Source organism: Sorex araneus, chromosome 3 (assembly GCF_027595985.1).
Source record: "Sorex araneus isolate mSorAra2 chromosome 3, mSorAra2.pri, whole genome shotgun sequence".
NCBI lineage: Eukaryota > Metazoa > Chordata > Mammalia > Eulipotyphla > Soricidae > Sorex > Sorex araneus.
In genome coordinates this window covers 92,800,164-92,820,511 of record NC_073304.1, presented here as the reverse complement: position 1 = coordinate 92,820,511, position 20,348 = coordinate 92,800,164, and the positions used below count along the sequence as shown (strand labels likewise).

Sequence of the window (20,348 nt, the reverse complement as noted above, 5' to 3'; positions counted from 1 at the left end):
TAACATTATTTAATATTAATCTCCGCAACCCCAAATTTTATTGTTTCCAATAATCCCAAGTTCATATAGAACTGATAGTGTAGCAAGCCCCAAGTATATTATTAGGCAGACTACTCCCAACTTCCTGTCAAGTTTCCATCTATTGAAGTGAACTGCTGAAAAAAGAAAAATAATAGAAATATTGAGAGAGATAGTAATGTAAGTGAGTCCTCTGCTGTTCACTTCTACTGGAGCAGATGAATTTATAAATGCAGTTTTAATAAACCATGGAACACCTAGGCACAGCATATCAAACACATTGGATCCCACAATGTTAGACATAGCCATATCTCCTTTACCTGCAACGAGAAAGGCACATTGTTAAAATGTGCAGATCAGTACTGTACTTTATTATAAGGTGCATCAGTGAAAACACTGGATACTTTTTGTTTGTTGGTTATGGAAAATTGTATTAGAACAAACTCTTTGCATTTTTTATTTTGGGATGGGTTAGTTTTTTACGTCTTAACGTTTATTTATCTAATAATTATCTTTTATTTATTAAACCACCTTTCACTAAGGTATATAGATTACTTGTTGCTTTTTCCTTTTAATTGAACATGGCTAATCACAATTCAGTGCACATGTCAGAGAAATATTATTTGGGAGACTAGATTGAATGAAATCAATCTGCTATTACATGGCCTTTTTTTTTGAGTCCACCCTTTTTCTCCTTCAAAAGTATTAGAGGTAAAAATATTTTTAAAGGTCTCTGCGCCATGTATTTCACCCAGATTTGAAGAATGGACATTGCAGCTTGAGATACCTAGTTCTTACCTTTTCTTGCAACCAGCACACTTGCAATGGTGTCTGGTATACTTGTTCCTGCTGCTAATAAAGTAAGGCCCATTACTGTATCTGGAATTCCTAATGTTTCCCCTATAACAAATAGACATTTACAGTTACAAATGTTACAGATTCATAAACTGTTCTGCATATATTTCCTTTTTGAACCAACAACAACCAAAAAAGAGGCATATTCAGATTTCACAACCAGTATGTACTTTTTTAGACTTTAGTTGACAAACTGTTATAAGACTGATAAACTGGATGGTTCGTTTAAAAATAAAAAACTACCACAGATTTTTATTAGAAAATGTTTGGATAGATCCCCAAAATTTTACAAAGAAGTTGTTCCTTTACTTTACAATATACTTACAGAAGTTTTGGATATCCTCTGTACTAAGTTTATTGCTTTGTATCAATGAGAGTTAGTGATTATTTTCTTTTAAAAACATTTTCTTAAAGTGAATAGAGTTAAATGTATTTATAGCTATTTTAAGCTATATTAATATGGTATGTATTTTTTAAATCCTATTTTAGTCATATATTTTATTATTTTCTTTGGGAATATACCATAAATCTATGGAAAGCAAAATAGAATTTTCCTTGAGTCTAACATTATGGTCTCAGTTTATTAATGCTTCTGTTTTATTTCATGTTAGCTTAGTATTTACCAAACCATATGTTAATTTTGGGACCAGAACCAGAAAGAAGGGTTTGTTGTTTTCTAGTGCTGGGATTGAGCCCAGGGCCTCCCACATGTATGGTGAGTGCTAGATTGCTGAGCTATCTCTGCCTGCCCCTCAACCCCCCCTTGGAATTTTTTTTTTAATGTTTTTGTAATTCCTTGTTTAATGTTGTGATTGAAGCCTTAGTATTCTTTTTCTGTTTTTCTTAAAATGCCAATTAAAACTTATTTATTGCATGCTTATATATTGATAGCAGACTGGTTGTTAATTTTTACTAGTTTGCTATAGTTCATATGTACATAAACCATTAATATTTACCATTTGGGGAGCTATTCTATGAATTATGCTTGTTTTTGTTCTTGTACTTTCCTAATGCCAGGTATGCACTCTCTAAGAAAATTTGGAAAGATTTAATATTCAAGCTCATTTGGCTTTTTCACCTTCCTTATTAAAATAAGAAAAAAAACCCTGCTTTTTTGCTAACATTTTCTTTGGAAAGTTAGAGGTCAATAGATTTTGAAGTGGCTCTTTAATAATTTTAGGGTTTGTAGGTTTATATGATCTCTGAGTTATTCAATGACATTTAAGTTTCCATAGAAATTATGTAATGAATGGCATGATTGTGCTCAGTTTCACGAACAAAACTGGAGACTTGATGATTTAGGTGTACTGGTGGTAGTTTGTTTAACTTCTGACGTATCGATTCAGGTAACCTTTGGGGCAGAAATTTGTGATCGTTTTGGTTTTTATTTTTCCTTCTGGATTTGGATTTTATTAGAACTAGAACAAATTCTGGCCAAGAAGTATCAAAATGATGGGTTAATCAAGAAGGCAGTGAAAACCTAAAATGAAACTTTGTTTTATACCTTTTTCACTCATTTTCTAGTATGTTTATATTGCTATATTGTAAAAAAAAATTAAATCCAGATAAACAAACTGAGCACTCATCACTTCTTTCCCCAGACACTGGAACCTTGCTATATTTTCCATTAAGGAATGAAATTCAATATAAAGTGAGTAATGTAGACCCCATACAATGTGGTTAAATTATTAGCATAATAGACATCTTGTGGATTTTATTTCATTTATAAGATGACTTAGTGTAACCCTGGGCTATATAGTAGTGAGAACATAGTTGAATATGTAATACACAACTTACAAAGCCTAATTAAGCTTGCTGTTATATTAATATTTAGTCTTTTTGTAAATAGCACCAATCTTTAGCCAAAAAAGAAACTTGTTTGTTTAGTTAGACTGCTTATAATGACTATACACAACTTGTTCTTAAATGGATTATTTTCTTCTTAAATTGTACTGTTGTGTTTTAGATACATACCAGTTACTGTGACCATCCAAACCAGGATATATGTAAATGCAGATATCCATAGTGCAGACATGATAAAGGTTATTGCAAAATAATTTTTCCAAAGTTTTCTTCTGCAGTCCGGTGTGGTTAGAAAAAGTAATGTAATAATAGGAAGAGATAATACCCAAAAAATTCTTTTCAAGTCTGCTTCAGGCATGCTGAATACACTTGGTGGATCTGTTCAGAAAAAATTAAACCATTTTGAGTTTTCTCAAATGGCCAATTAAGTTTGAAATGTCCATTTAGGAAGCTACATTGAAATAAATTAGCTGTATCAGTTTTTAAGAGGCTATTTAAAACATTTGAAACCTCATTATGGATATTGCTGGCAAAAAGAAACTAATTTAGAATTTAAGGCATCCAGTGTTAAATGGGATACTCAGCAGTTTCTTTATTTGGGGTCTTAAACCCCTCAAAATATCTTGGGTCATTCTCTAAATATGTTGGAATGTTTATGAAGTCTCAGAAACACATTTATTGGTTTTTTATAATGTTGTTGGATTTTAATAACTTTTATGGGACTAACCTGACTTCCTGAACTTACCTGCTCTATTTGTCTTCATTTCCTATTAGAGATGCCTCTACCTGCCCTATGTATCAGATAACACCTACGTGGAGAATATCAAATCATTATAGTATGGATTGATTCAAATACTTGATTCTAATCCATTATAATTAGGGGAGTATTTTATTGTCTTCCACCAATTAATGAATCTAAAATTTTCTGTAATTCTTAGAACCTTAAGAAAATAGGAATCTAATATGTAATTAACAATGTAGCTAGTAAAATTGAGTATTTATTCGTTTTGTTTTATTTTATTTATAACAGAAACAGTAATGTTGGATAAAATTGGAACTCACTTTAAAATTATTTAAAATTTGTATGCATTGAAAAACATCATACATAGATCAAGCCATATTACAACTAATACTAGTAAAATAATGCAAAATTTTTGTAACGCCTCAGCCAATGAACATTAACATTAGGTGCAATACAATACCATTATAGTGTAATTAAAATTTTTAGATGGGTTATTTTGAGTTTTTTTCTAATAAAATATAATTTAGAGATGTATAGGTTTTGCATTTGAGAGGCTGGAAACATTTTTTGTAAGTGATACAGTTATCTTTTACTTTATTTTAGGTAGTAAAACAAATTCTCTTCATAATGCACTGAAGTAAATTTAAAATGAAGTGCATACAACTACTGTAAAAAAATAACCTGTATGTTTATCTTTTTGATCATAATTGAATTTAACTTCCTACAAATTATATTTACTTAAATGTTTATACTATTTGCTTCAAATGACATTCAAAGCTCAGCTGTTTTCTTTTTTCCCCTCACTAGTCTCTTTCTCTCAAGTCTTAGTTTTCTGAGTGGCATTCCCATTTCCTCATTGCTTATGCTAACGGCTTTCACGAATGGAAGTGTTCCATTTAGTCAACAACCCCTTGTTTCTTTGGCGTCAGTCCATGTTCTATGAAGAGAATACTTAAGTCTATCTGTATCATTTGCATAGTGCTTGTTAGCTGTTATTTATTGGTTACAAAGTCTTACCTCTCTTCTAAGGCTTTGTTAAAATATTTCCTTTTCTTCTTTAATCTTTCCTATCTAAACCATTGTCATCAAGTTTTAGACAATGTGCAGTGTGTCCTTTTTAGAATCCACAATTAAACTTTAATTTTTTCTTTTTATGGAACTTAAACCTTCAAGTTTTCCCTTCAGTGTTGGAAACTTCTTAAGGGTAGAGCCTGTGACTTCATTATCTCTAAACTTCCATGGTATATTAGTACTCATAGTACTTGCTGGATTGAAATAAGATTCTCAAGTTTTCCTGCTGAGTAGATGTAATCATGGGATAGAATGTGGTTATTACCTTCAGAAGCCTGACTAAGACCATGTAAACTTAGAGAAAGCTGGGAGTAGCCAGAATCTTCATGAAATATTCCACTATCTGTTCTTGATTGCCGGCGAATGAATGGTTGACCCTCATCTTCCCATCCCATCAATGACTGTTGTTCATTTCTCTCCTCCATGGCTTTGTTAAGACAGGTGCAGCAGGCACTGCATTTCTTTATAATATATTGGCTAATTTGCATATCAAAGCACAGCACCAAGACATATAATCCATATATTAAAAGCAGGAAGGTTCCTTCATACCTATAAATTAGAGAAATTTGTGTTTTTAAATTAAAGGCAGAAATTAATAGTGTCTGTTATATTTGCTAGATTTTCTAAGAAATACAGCAATAAAATATTTCTTGTTATATTTTGTTTTTGTAGATGTATTGAAACTTAGTTACAGCATTATTATAAATTTATCGATAAAAGCTTGATATTGTCTTCCTATATTTCAAATAATCGAAGATTATAGAATGAATATCCTTACTTGTAGATTCCTTCCAAAAGGCAGGCATAAACACACTTTGAAAATAATATAGGCAATAATTATAGGTTTTCAGAATAAAAGTGAAACTAATAAATAGCAATGGACATACACCTTAGTCCATTACCAGAGTGTCTTCCACAAGATAAATATTTATAATAGAATATATCTGTTACACAATGTATTCAAATTTTATGTATAACAATTTTTGTGAATTTCACAATATGTTAGACTTTGTCTCGATTGTTTCAGTTTACAGAGATTAATTGATCGTAATGTAATTGGATTAGGCATATATTCACAAGAAAAATTTTTCTCTAAAATGTGAAATTATATTTTAGGCACTAAGAACAACTTTCTTATACGTGGATTTCTTTTTTAAAACTGTGTTTGGTTAATGGCATCACGTTTGAAACTTGCATTCACCTTTTACTTATAATTAGTGAATCTGCTGAGTTGAAAGCAGAATTCTTGATTTCCCTAAGGGGTGGAGTATTAGCTTGTTACTGTCAGTCACTGTCCCCTTACAGACAACCGCTGGGTCCCAGAGGGATGGATCATGTAATCAACAGCCTCTTTTGTCCAGGTGGGGAAGAGGAGATAGTTATATGTAGAAGAATCATTAGGAATTTTTCTGGGCTTTGTTCCCTGAGTGCAGGTACTGCTAAATTGCGGTATTCCCAGGTAGTACCATTTACTTTGATTTTTTTTTTTTGTTTTTCCTTTTTTTTTATGATGCCCTCAGCTTTTGTGTACCTGCACAACTAGTGTGGCCATAGATTTCTTCTTTTTCATGAAGTCTTGCATAGTAATGAACAACCATTATACCAAAGCTTAGCCGAAATAGTTCTCTGCCAAGTCACCTTTTGCATTTTCTGGGACCCTCAAGTCACAGGGAGATAACAAAAAAGAGCAAACAATGTTTGATATTGAAATCCTAAGTATTGTGTGCATGCATAAATATATATATGTATAAATATGCATATATATACATATCCTCTTGCTTAATGCAAATTGGAGAAGAATTTGAAGGAAATTATTTTACTTTATCATTTTCTCTCTCCTGTCTTAAAATTTTAATCACTTGAATCAAACAAACTATAATGCGGTAGATTTTTTTTTTAAGTCCAAACAGTGGTATTGGGACTTTTGTTTTTTGTTTTGGGGGTCCATACGTGACACTGCTTAGAACTTACCCCTGCCTTGTGCTCAGGGATCACTCCTGGTGAGGCCATACATGATGCAGGGATTGAACCAGGACGGCCAGATGCATGGCCAGTTCCCGACTCACTGTTCTATTGCTCTTGCCCACACACTGTTGGAGCTTTAAGGGACAGCAAAAACTGCTCTGAAGATATGGCCAGCAATGAGAAAGAAGTCTGGGAATATGTACATATTAAGGAAAATAAAATGACTAAAATAAATTGTAGAGAGATGACAAGAACCAACAATTGAAAAATTAGAGACCCGCTCATTGGACATGATATAGATGTGATAGATAACGGAAAGGGACTGAAACATTTCTCCAAAAAGGTTTGTAAATGATAATTTTTAAACATTTTGTTATTTAAACACTGGTTTAGAAAGTGATTCGTAATATGGGCATTCATGTTCCAACACCAATCCCACCACCAGTGTGACCTTTCCGCCATTTTCCCCAGTTTCCCACCCATCCATTATTTTAGCAGGCACAAAATAATTTATTTCATATTGCTTGTTACAACTGAATGGTTAATGAATTATCAAAAATTCTTAAGTAAAAGAAAAATTGTGAAAATTGTTACACCTTACCATGGGGTCATTTAACTCCTTGTCTGAGTGTTTACAAAGGTGTCATTCACTGAACCTCTATGTTACTGTGTTTGTTTATTGAGCTTAGTTTGGCTTCTATGTTATTTTCCTACCTAATTTGGTGTGTTCCTACTGGGGTGTCAGTATTGTGGAATTTGGAGATGTCTTGCAATCCAGGAACTCCAAGATCTCTAGAACTGGGCCGATGAGTTTACATGGGTTATGGGATGTGGGTGTTGAACTAGAATTTCTTGAAGTCTTATAGTGTTCTGCATAAGAGTAATGATTATTTCAAGCTTACCAGTAAACTTTGTTGTCGAATATTATACCAAGAACTGCTGCTACACTAATTGCATAAGCCACACAGTCTCTGAGTAGGGGCCAGCAGGAGAGCGTGGAAACCTGTAAAATGATAGTAAATTTATTGTTTCCATTATATTGTAACTTCAAGTACTTACCTAGTATAATACTATAATTATTTGTATATTTGTAGCTGGGTATTAATTTTTGCATATTGCTTAGAGAAAACTGAACTTTAAGACAAATTGTGTTTCTAAACTTTACTTTGATTTTCATATACTTGACCAATAACTACTTGTGGGTTAACTTTAAAATGAGTATGTGTTGTTTTTCTATGAATTAATAAATTGATTGAACACATCACTGGTGCCTTTTTTGTTCAAGAGAAATAGTTCTTGGTGTGACACTAAGTTTTGTTGAGTCAAAGTGTCTTACATACCACATTAGATAGCAAGCCACAGGCCGCACAGATGCCAAGTAGATTATAAATTGCAGATCCAAGAATGGTGCTAATGCCAATATCTCCCTTCGTTATGAATACACCTGTGAGCAAGGTAGTAGTTAAGTTAGTGTTGGCTTAAGATAAAAGTCCTATCAAGTAGGCAAAAAACATGGAGCTTGACTTACCTAGGAAAGCAGTAACTAATTCAGGAGCCGAACTACCAGCTGCCATGAACGTTGCACCTGCAACATCCTGAGACAGTCCAAGGGCTGAGGACAAACGTAATTAGGACAATTGTGTTAGAACTGGTCAGAGTGACTAGAGTATGTCTAATACAAGAGCTAGTCAAATCTACAGCTTCACAGAAAAATACTTATTGACTTAGCTGGAAAAAGAAAACTTTCCAGGTGGACAGGATTCACTGTTTTGATTTGTTTATGAATTCACAAATGGCCAGGAGACTGTGCCGCAGCTCACAAGCCTAATTGCAAAGATAGGAATCATTTGGAAACCAGCAAGATACCTTTTTACATAGATGGAGTACTTGAGTTAAGAAATGGCAATTTGGGAGTCCTTACTCAATTTAGAAGAAAAAGTGATTAGTAACTTGTAGAAATCTAAAAATGGAGCTGAATTTTTATTATTCACTGGAAGCAATAGGCAGTTTTACCATCATTTAAATACAAATGAGAGAAAATTAGTTTAAACCAAATAAGATTCAAGATGAAATAAAATGTCCATTGATTCAAAACATGGAACCACTAAAACATCAGTACTGGTATTCAAATAGTATATGTATATTATCCAGATTTATAGGTTTACAATCTACAAACCTCAGGATGAGAATTACTGTAAAAGAATTTTTTTTTTTATGTTCTTGTGTATAGGGCTGGAGCGATAGCACAGCGGGTAGGACGTTTGCCTTGCTCGTGGTCGACCCAGGTTTGATTTCTCTGCCCATCTTGGAGAGCTGGGCAAGCTACCGAGAGTATCTCACCCAGATGGCAGAGCCTGGCAAGCTACCTGTGGCGTATTGGATATGCCAAAAACAGTAACAACAAGCCTCAAAATGGAGACGTTACTGGTGCCCACTTGAGCAAATCGATGAGCAACAGGATGATAGTGATACAGTGATACTTGTGTATAAATGACTTGCAGCCCCATGAAAAAAATGCTCCTATATACATTAGGGGAAAAACCACAGTGACATAGCACTCACACCTGTGAGAATAGCCCTTACTAAGAATAAGTGCCGATGAGAATAGAGAAGACAGAACTCATCTACTTTAGGTGAAAATGTAAATTGACTTATACTAGAGAAAAGAGGATGGAAAAGTCACCAAAAAAATTAAATTTAGAGTTGTCCTGTGATCCAGTAACTTTAGTCCTAGGTATCAGAAGAAGACAAGAATTTGAAAATGCTGCACCTTTATGTATATTCCTTACTAAAGTAAGGAGCAGGGAAAGCCAGTGCTGAGGGAAGATTGCATCAGGTCAACCAAGCTATACTACTTGATAGAGGTTGCATGCTAGGCATTTAAATTCTCTCCCTCGGTCATAAAGTTCCTGACCTTGTCTAAGTGCCAAATCTAGGAAGAAAATTGAGGTTTCCAAGGCTTACGCTATCAATTTTTGTTATGTTGTTTATGTATTGAGTCTCACACTTCTGTTTTCCTGTACCTCGGAATTCTCCTGTGCTTGAGTCCTGTCACCTGTGTTCAGTTTTTCCTTACTGTTTTATCTCTGTGGAGACCATTCTCTGTTCCTCACCCTCAGCTGCCTATTAGGTTTCTCTGATGGAGTTCTGCCTTTCACTTTACTGATTCCTCCTCTCCCTGCTACCCGGAACCTATCCTGCCACCACTTTGGATGATGTGTTTTCAAAAATAATAAAACTACTGTTGCCTATACAATTTTTAGGAACCTTCCTGTTTTCTGTAAAAAATAAAAAGGCAAAGTTTATTTGTATGTCTGAAACATGGATGAGCATTTGCAACTGCTTTGACCAACATCATGGCAGAGCCATAGCATGTCCAAAACTAGGGCATGAAAATTAAAAATAATTTCCTCTTGGGTTCTCTAGGGGCCTTTGCTTTAGAGCCTTAAGCTACCATGTCGAAAGTCTGATTACCTTGAATCCCTGTTTCTAGAAACAATATGAAAAGCCCAAATAGAAATAGGGATATCCAAATATCCCCGTGCCCTGGGATTGGGAGTCTTCTCTGTTCAGGCACCAGGCATGGGTAAAAAAGAGATTTTAGATCATTCCAGAACTTCATCTGTGACAACTACAGGCCAGAACCATCCTTTACGTCCATCATTGTATTATCTCAGATAATAAAATTACTGTTGGTTTTAAGTTAATAGTTTGGAAATTTTGTTAGCTAGCCATAGATAACTGGAACCTGATTATATTCATTTGTCACATTTATTGAACACCATTCATGCCAGGTAAATTCTATGTGCTGACAATTATATATCCAGTTTTAGTGCTAGTGAGAGAAAATGGACTAGCTGAAATGCATATGTGAAAAGTAGCTTTGAAACAATACAATGGGAGCGTATAAAATAATACAAAGGGAGAATAGTCCTTTAAGATTGGATAAATAGGAACAGACTTCACTGAGGTGACTTAAAGTTGCAGAGGGAACTAGCCACACATGTATCCATGGTAAAAATATTCTAGCAAAAGGGGAATATCCAAAAGCTGTGAAGTGAACACTTGCCTGGGTATTTAAGAAACAGGGAAAAGCCAGAACTAAAGTGTGTGATGGTAGAGTGGTAAGTGGATTCTTCTAAGGACTTTGATTTTTATTCTGAGAGCTATGGAGAATGTTGGGTATTCATCTACAAAGTCCCTGCTGGTGATATGAGCCCAGTCATATTTTATCCCCATGAGGTTATTCTGTCTCAGAAACCCAAGCACTTTTTTTTTTTGCTTCTTGGGTCACACCGGGCGATGCACAGGGGTTACTCCTGGCTCTGCACTCAGGAATCACTCCTGGCGGTGCTCAGGAGACCATATGGGATGCTGGGAATCGAACCCGGGTTGGCTACATGCAAGGCAAATGCCCTACCTGCTGTGCTATTGCTCCAGCCCCCAGAAACCCAAGCATTTTAATCAGCGCCATTTCCCCAGCTAATTAACCTTCATTTTGAATAGTTCTTGATGATTTAATGTACATCCTCTTTTCAATTCACTATTTTCCTTTGGTCTTGTTGCTTGAGGAACATGTACCTGCAGTGACTAAAAGAGGGGAGAGAAGTAAGAGTTTGTGTAACTTAATAATATTTCTCTTATTGGCTAGAGGGAGCTTTCTATTTTCACTACAGCCTAGTAATGAATAGTAAGACCAATTGATTTTTAGAACAAGATAAACCATTTTGCTTTGGATGAAAATTTTATTATTTTAGGAATAAGGTAAATGTCTTTTGTTTATGGAATACACTTTAATTTAGATAGTAATCTCAACTTTCAAGATATCATGGATGATATTCCTGGAGCCATGTCCATGGGGTTAACGCAAAGTATGAGCATAAGGGGATAATAAAGATTTTAGATGTGAGGAGTTTGGGACAGAGAGAGAGAGGGAGAGAGAGAGGGAGAGAGGCGGGGGAGAGAGAGCTGTGCTTAGGATTTACTCCTGGCTCTAAACTCAGGGTGTTACTGAAGAAACCATATATGGAACAAAGGAACAAACTCAAGTCAGTTTTATGCAAAGCAGATGCCTTACTGTGTGTACTATCCAGCACCAGGGCATAAACTCTGGTGGTCAACTCAATTACTTTCTTCTTGCTTTGTGGCCTTTACAATAATCTACCTTTCATTCCATTTCTTCTTATTGGAAAAATAGTTACTGGAAATGAGGAAATCTTTGAAATTTTTTCAGCATATTCCAATGTATGTATACATTTAAAGGTATTGGATATTATGAGTTTTCCTCTCAAATCAGGGGTAGATAATGGAGGAAATTTTTTAAATTATGTACTTTATCTCAAAGTAACTATCAAAAGTTAGGCAGCTGAAGATGGGATGACCAGTTTGCATGCTATTTGGAGCACACTTTATTATAAAAATATAATCTCAAAAGGAAAATGGCAATTGGGTAAATGCCTGATCCTTCTGAACATTTTCTTGACCAAAAGGCAGTGACAATAAAGCTGTTGCTATTCACTGGGGCTCTAATTGAGTTAAGAGCTAAGAGTCTGTATAGATGAAGTGTAAGATTTCAAAGATATTTTAACAAATTATATTTTAAGGTCCTATGCACATTTTTGTAAAATGGTTTATATCTTTGCACTTTAGAATAGACTGCCTTTGTCTTCCCTGACCTTTGAATAGCATTTCTGTCTTCTATGGTTTATTATTAAAGATAAATTGTTCTGAATTATTTTTCCCATAACTGTTACGTCCCCTCATTTGTTACTCTAAAGGAATGATTACATTTCTTTCAGGATATGGTAGAAATCCTCGTGGTGAGTTTTCTTTATAGGTTTGGATGTTATCCCTTTGTTTATATAAAGTGCTACTTAATGAAATGATTATTCATGCTAATCAGACTTTTTCTTAAACATGTTTTCTTCTCCTATATTATGCCAGAAAGCCTCCTACAGCTTTTGAAAATCCTTTTCTTCTTAAATACCAGGGCAAGCTTTAACCTAAAATGAACATTTGAATTCTAACCCTTTCCAAAACTTAACATGAGATTTTAGACCAGCTTATATTTTGACAAATACAGAGTGTTGGGCTATGTAGTTTTAAAGGTAGCTCCTAATTTTGCCATTTTTCCTTAAAATGTAGACTACAAAATCTACACCTTATCTCTTTATGCCATTTAATTTTAAAGAATATTCTTACATATAAAAAGCCCATATTGGGGCTGGAGCAGTAGTACAGTGGGTAGGGTGTTTGCCTTGCATGCGGCTGATACGGGTTCAATTCCCAGCATCCCATATGGTCCTCTGAGCACCGCCAGGGGTGATTCCTGAGTGCAGAGCAGGAGTAACCCCTGTACATTGCCAGGTGTGACCCAAAAAGGAAAAAAAAAGCCTATATTATTGAAAATTTAGAAGACATCAAGAGGTCGGGGAAATAGTACAAAGGTTAAGGAGCTTGCTTAGCACATGGCGGCGACCACGACTCCAGTTTGAATTCCAACACCACATAGGATCTCTCACACCACCAGGTGTGGGCCCTCAGCACCACCAGCTGCAGCCCCCAAACAAACAAACCAACAAACAAACAATAATATGAAGGGGAAAATAGAAAGAGATCTTAACCAGTACTGTCATTTCCATTTCTTTCGCAATGCACATTTTACTAGTGTTATTGCCATGAGCCATATGAAATCTGATCTGATACTCTCTGGAGCAGAAGTTCTCAGTGATAGCAAGTTTTGATGCTTTGTGAAAGGAGTTGCATTTTTCAAACAGTCAAAAATCATTCCTACCCAATTTTGGTGACTAAGATGAGTCGTTAAACTGAGTAATTCCATTTAGGGTCCAGAACTCAAGTGTCACAGCCAACACTGTTGTTTTTATGATTTGCAAAACAGATTCTGACATTAACTCAATTATATTTTTGGAGTTATTTGGAATGAATAAGCATTACTAGGATAATTGCTCACTCTTATAACTGTGCACCACTGCATTATATGCTTGGTGTTAAAATATTTGGAGTACTTTATTGAATTGCCACTTTATTTTTGGTTTGAGCTATGATGAAATGAATGTTGAAACTCACTGTATTGCTTTTAAAGGTCTGAAAAGGACAGACTTTCTTCTCACCCTCAATTTAGTACCTCATATTACCATAGATTTCCACCTGCCTTAAGCCTATCACTTTTACTTTTAAAAAAAAGTTGCTTTTTCTCTTATCTAGTTAAAGAGAAAAGATGAATATAAAGTTTCTACTATTTGTGATTATTATCATTATTATTATCAATTTCTGCTTGTTTCTGCAATTGCATCATAGTAATATCCACATGATTTGGTACTTATTTTGTTTCATAAGCCCAATGTAGATCTAGATTCAGTCTAAGGGGACCACAGTTTTAGATCAGTGAGAAAAGAGAAAGAAAATGAAAATGCTCTTAGGAGGATGAGTCCTCATATGACAGAGCACTATTCTTAGATTCTTTGTTCTCTGGGAAGGCTTTGCCTCTGTAAATTTCATGAGGATTACGACTCATATAATCACCTGAAACTATAGGCTATCCAAATGCCATACACATAGAATTATTGAACAACCTTTCAATTTTGTCAGTTTAGAGCTAATTCTACCTGGAATTAAAACCTACATTTCTTTTCGTTTTTTCCTTTATGAAACAAAGTAGAATGTCAGCTAATATTCAAGGCAGAGTGAGTAAAATATTTTTAATTAAAAAAGTAAATATGTATGTTTCTCTAAAACCTTATTAAGTCATTTTTACTTAAGACATGTTGTACCTCAAAAGATCAACCTGGAGGAGTGATTAGACTTTTTAACTGTACATTAGTGAAACAGATTAAAAGGAAAACCCAAACATTCAGAGGCCTGGGAATGTGACTGAGTGGTAGAGTTGCTCCTTGTAAGCACAAGGCCCTGGATTAGATTTCCAGCATCACCTCACATTGCAGAGTGTGGTAGGGTTGCCATTTGTGATCCTCGGGGCTTTAGGAAACCATTTCAACTAAGTGTGTGAGCACTAGAACTACTGTGTGACACTCCCCCCGCCCCCCGTGAGCACTACACCTAAGTCAAACAATAGAAGTATATGTGCATGCCTGGGAACAAATGTGGCTGGCTGAATATATTTAATTTAAAACCATCCTATTTTGTATAACTTTTATGATAACTAATGGATGAATCAATAAATGTTAGTGCATTTGTACATTTTGGGTACACCTCAGTAAACTCCAGGATTATTTAGTACTTAAATTTTTCCTTTCAGGTCACACCCAGCTGTGCTTAGGGCTTCTGTCTCAGGAATTACTCCTGAAGGTGCCTGGGGGACCATATGGGATGCTGGGGATCGGATCTGAGTTTGCCACATGCAAGGCAAGGTGCTGCATGTGGGCCATCTCTCTGGCCCCTAATTTTGCACTTTTAAGAGACAAAATAGGTCGAATTATGACTTCATAAAAGAACCATAGGGGACTATATAGTATTTTTATATTGTTTTAGCTTGCCAGAGCGTGGCAAGCTACCCATGGCATATTTGATATGCCAAAAACAGTAATGATAGGTCTCATTCCACGGACCCTGTAAGAGCCTCCAATTGTTGGGAAAGACGAGTAAGGAGAGGCTGCTAAAATCTCAGGGCTGAGTGTAATAGAGACTTCCTGGTGTCTGCTCGAGTATATTGATGAACAATGGGATGACAATGACACAGTGATTTTTTTTGAAGCCAGTTTCTCTGGATGTAAATAAATTCCAAGGAAATTGTGTTTCATTGCTAATGTCCTAATTTGAATGAGAACATGCTAGATCTTAGAAAGGATCAAAGACAGAATTAACTTATAGACATATAAAATGAAATGAGCTGGCACTATTACTATCTCATTTTGTTGACAGGGTTTTTGATACTCAAGACCAGAGTTACTTAGTGCTGAAGATTTGGGGGTGGTGTGATCATCCATCAATCACTTCCCTAACAGCTACAGAAGAGCTGTATTACAAAGCAAAGAGCAGTTCACTGGAGAAATACATGTTTGCCGATGATGTTTCAGTGTAATTCCACAAGTGGTGGAAGTCATTATTGAATTCACTTAAAGATTATTTTGAAGTGGCTATCTATTTTAATGCAGTTGTTTTTAATGCAGTTCCTCTGCAGAGAGGAAAAGTTGTTTTTGCCACACCCAAGACAATCTTTTTGTGTCCTTTTGTTTGTGGGCCATATCTGGTGTTACTCAGTACTCAAGGCTTTGTCCTGGCTCTGCCTCAGGATCAGTCCTTATAAACAAAATTCTTGATGGATTGTTTTTTCAAGTAAGTTATTTTTTGGAAATGTGAAGGCAAAAATATACATATATATTGCTTTCTATCTATTAAAAAGAGAAAGATTCTAAGTGGAATGTACTACTCTGAATTTTAAATTTTGTTTTGGGGGGGCGCCAGTGGAAGGGGTGGTATTTGGCCACAACTGGCAGTGCTCAAGGCTTACTCCTGGCTCTGCACTCAGAAATCACTCCTTGGAGATGCAGGTGACCATATGGGATGCTGGCAATTGAGCTTAGGTCCGCTTCAGGCAAGGCAAGAGTCTTACCCATTGTATTCTCTCTCTGGTTCCAAGAATTTTAAATTTAGTAGCTTCGTACAATTGCTTTCTAATTAAAAGTATGATCCTGACACAGGATGAACAGATTAGATTATTAGGATTGAATACTATTGAAACCAATCTATCTATCAAAATCTATTAGTTTTTTTTAACAAGAAGCATTGTATCTTTTAGCAAAGCAGAATCATAATAGAAGAAATAATTACTAAAAAAAGAAACTACAAGTAAAAGTATATATGGCACATTTTCTAACCTAGGTATACTTCAAAAAGGGAAGAAAAAACGGAGTAATAATAAAATATGTTTGCTTAAAGATATGAAAGTTTGAAATGTGATAAACAAAGTACAAAAGCAAACTGCAAACCACAAGAAAGCACATGATATAAAACTATATTAGAAAAAGGGTTATTATTCTTACATATATGCTTAAAATCTTAGGAATAAGAAAGGACTGCTTTATTGGGCAACATAGTACAAATGTACCATCCGTTAAACTCCTATCCTGGTTGGCTAAGAATAGCCAGTGGGGATCTGAATAGTGCTTGCAGACACATTGCCAAAAAAAGCACAAATGCAAACCTACAAATTTCAGTAAAAATGCAAATCATTCAATCTCATTAGTAAGATAAATATAAATTTTATAGAATGAAGCTCTATTTAGAACAATTAAAGACATTTCAAATGATAGTATTTATGGGTTTCTGGAGTATAAGCTATCAGTCAGGCACTCTGGAGTTTAATTTGACACTTCCTTTATGGAATGCTCTTGGCAGAGTTTATCATAGGACATAAAATGTGACTATCTCAGCCTCTATCAGAAATCACTAAAAGCGTTCCCAAAACTTTTAAATAAGTATGGGCATAACATTATTCAAAGCAAAACAAACAACAACAACAACAACAAAACCAAGTGACTAATGTGCTTGTTAATTTTAAAAATTATACATTTCTACTGAATGCCTATTATGTATGGGAACCAATGTTAAGTGCTCAAATCACCGATAAAGTCATAAATTGTCATGCTACCATTGAAAAATCATGTGGGGAACATAGAAATTGTGTAAGCTTTGTATGCAGTCAACCCTGGTCTGCCTGTCCTCACCCCCTGGCTCCCCACCCTTTCTGGATAGTCTGTGGCACGATCTGATCAGGCTCTTGCACTGAATCCCTGGCTGTTTGGTTGCAAACTTCTGCCTAGGGCAGCTGGACCTCCAGAATATTGCTGAACACTGTTTGGAACTGCGCCCCCCACCAGAAAAAAAGTAGCACTGCTTTCAGGTAGGGCGTTCGCCTTTCATGCAGCAGACCCAGGTTTAATTCCTACATCCCTCTCGAAGAACCCGGCAAGCTACTGAGAGTATCCCGCCTGCATGGCAAGCTCCCCGTGGCATATTCGATATGCCAGAAACAGTAACAAGAAGTCTCACAGTGGAGACATTACTGGTGCCCGCTCGAGCAAATTAATGAGCAACAGGACTACAGTGCTACAGTGCAGTGTTAATGTGGGAAAGTGTGTCTAATGAAATATATGAGAAAACAGGAAAGCCTTCAAACTGCATGAAAAGCTGATCCAAGGGATTTATAGAAGGTGCAGCAGTGACTGTGTAGTTCTGAGTGATGGTCATGCAGGCAAGTGCACTTTTGACCCTCGCATTTCATCAGCCAAAATCCTCTCTTAATTTAATCTCTTAAAAATATCAATGCATGTGAAGGACTGTATATTTATGTCTACTTAAGCTAAATAGTTACAATAAGCTTAAGCCGACTTACAAATATTTTTTTCACAAAAAAATATTGGGCCTGGCATGTAGTTTAGTAGTAGAACTGTTGCATGTATAAGACTCTGTGCTCCATCCTGAGCACTGGAAACAAACAAATGGGAATAAACAAAATTCTCCCAAACAAATGCATGTTGCCATGTTCCATTTTGGGTCCTAAGGGTACTGTTTTCTTTTCTGAGAAATAAGTTGAGAAAATAACCTGGCATGCAAGGAGTTGGGGGTTGGATGTGGAGAAAGGGAATGATCGTGCATATGTTCTTTTTTCCCCTGAGAAGAGGTGCTACCCGTGTGTGTGTGTGTGTGTGTGTGTGTGTGCATTTGTGTGTACTTGTGGAGAGAGAAGAGAATACTGTTTCCATATAGTCATGCAAGTAGTGGGAGGCAAATGAACACATGACTTTGACCATCTCTGAAGCCATCAGGCTTAAACAACTAAACTCAGGAAGCATTAGACAAAGACCATAAATGTAGACCACTTTGCTCACAAGGCAAGGCATCACTGATACCCAAGTCAGGGTATAAGTGACCAGTGTCCCCATAAAAGTCTGGACTCAGAATTCTGAGTGATGTCCCTGACTAAAGAGGACATGAACCTGGGTGCCTCACATTTGCAGAAACAAACCAGCGCCCGAGCTTAATTTGAATAGATGGATTTATAATTGTCTGATGTCTAAAATCTCTTTACACAGGCTTCAGGGCTTATTTGCTAATTTGGGAGTTGCTCAACATCACTACGTTTCCTTACTGGCAGGATGCTAAGGAAAATAGGATTATACAGGCATTTGTTTATTTACCCCTCTAGGCAGTGAAATTTCTAAAATTTCCAGTTTGCAAATTTTAGAGTAAAAGCACTCCTCCACAAATTTAAATATAAAATGGCAAATATTGGGAGTTCATCTCTAGTATGTATACGTGAACACTCAATACTGTCTGCACGCAGCTAGGTGGGATAGCAAGCACCCAGGGCATTTCTGGTGCGAGGCAGCATAATGATGATGCCCAGGCACTCATTAAAGCTGCTCAGCTACACAGCAGTCACCAAGAAACATTGTCCCCAGGCCAGTTCCTGTAGACCAAGGATCCGCCCAGCCCCAGCCCCTAGATAGATGGAGCATATGTGTGTCATAGCTCCCACCAGGAAGGCGGGGAAGATTCCAGCCACTTACAATGACTGATGAGCTCCAGGGAGGGTAGGAAGTAGTCGTCACAGACAATGGACACTGCCAGGAACATGTAGAAGATGATTAGGAAGTAGATTATGATGCCCCCATCCACACGCTCCTGTTTTGTGAAAAACCCTTCCGGGAACTCGGACGAAGGAGAAGTAGCACATTGGGTGCCATTTTCTGGGGAGGGAAAGGAGGTGAAAATTTGAAGGAAGTCGGCGTTAGATTCTAATGTCATCCAGATAATTTCATCACTCCTTAAGTTGACCCTAGGACCTTGGATCAGAATGAAATTTGAAGATCCCAAGTGAAAATGTCAAAAGCCCCTTGGAAAATGATGTAGTCTTTTAAAAAGTTTCTTGAGGACCCAAAGTAAGTGCTTTCATGAAATAAGCTGATGACAGTGAAAAGTCTTCAGGGTGGACGCCATGCAAACACTCCTCCCTCACCGTCTTCTTTTCTAAAAAGAGAATTCTGAATTCCTCTATCTGTACAATTTCAGATGCAGCCACTCAAATACCCCAAGTTGTTCACGGACCCAATCATCAGCTTTGCAGAGAGCGTTTCTAGGAAGTTTCCTAGCTGAGACTCCAACAATGAAAACTGGAGCTTGTTGGAGCTCTTGAGAATTTATTCCAGGGATCAGAAAGGGCTGACACACTTCCAAAGGCTAGAAATCAGAGCAAACAGAGCAGGAAGTATAAGCCCTTTGTGCCGACATCCAGATGTGGGAACGGCTGCCGCCCGGGCTGCCAACCCAGCCTCCACCTACCTGTGGCCCTCGGCAGACGCTGGGGTAGGGAGGCGCCCCGGGGAGGCAGGTGTGCAGTGGCCCAGAGGATGCCAAGAAATAGAGCCCTTCTCGTCCACATCAGGCCCCCTTGCTTCTGCATTTCTGTTGTGCTGGGAGTGCAGCCTGCCGCTGCAGAAAGGGAGAAAAGAAGGATTAAGCTGGATCATGTGAGGCGTCTCCTTCCTGCCCAATACTCTGCCCAGGGCACAATTCAGCCTGGTCAGTGCAGGAGGGAGGTTGTTTGCGCCAGACAGACTTCTCAGATCAGAATCCTGCAGGAGTCCCCAGGAGCAGGCAAGCCTTGGTGAAGCAGCTCCAGGTTCTTTGCACTAGTTCGGTCTTAAGACCGGCTCGGTTTTTGCTTGTCTCTAGATTTCTAAAGGCCTGTGACTGCTTCCCTTTCTCTCTCACAGCTCTTCGACAAATTGTTGAAGCGTATATAAATGTCTATTCTTTGGCTAGCTTGGCACCCATTTATATTTGTTTTGGTGTTTGGTTTGGGGAATTACTCTCTGTTCAGTGCTCAGAGGATGCTCCTGGTGGTGCTAAGGGA

At 36.8% G+C, this 20,348-nt stretch overlaps 1 protein-coding gene across 1 annotated transcript; it reads right to left on the bottom strand.

Moving 5' to 3' along the window:
- SLC24A5 (solute carrier family 24 member 5) lies at nt 1-19,906 on the bottom strand. Its single transcript, XM_004609649.2, has 9 exons — nt 19,775-19,906; nt 19,003-19,182; nt 7,983-8,066; nt 7,795-7,898; nt 7,357-7,457; nt 4,755-5,038; nt 2,848-3,054; nt 817-918; nt 1-338 (listed from the first exon to the last, which is right to left on the bottom strand). Exons 1-9 carry the CDS (start codon nt 19,893-19,895, stop codon nt 16-18), a joined length of 1,506 nt encoding a protein of 501 aa, XP_004609706.2. The 5' UTR covers nt 19,896-19,906; the 3' UTR covers nt 1-15.
- Between the last annotated feature and the right edge of the window lie 442 nt (nt 19,907-20,348).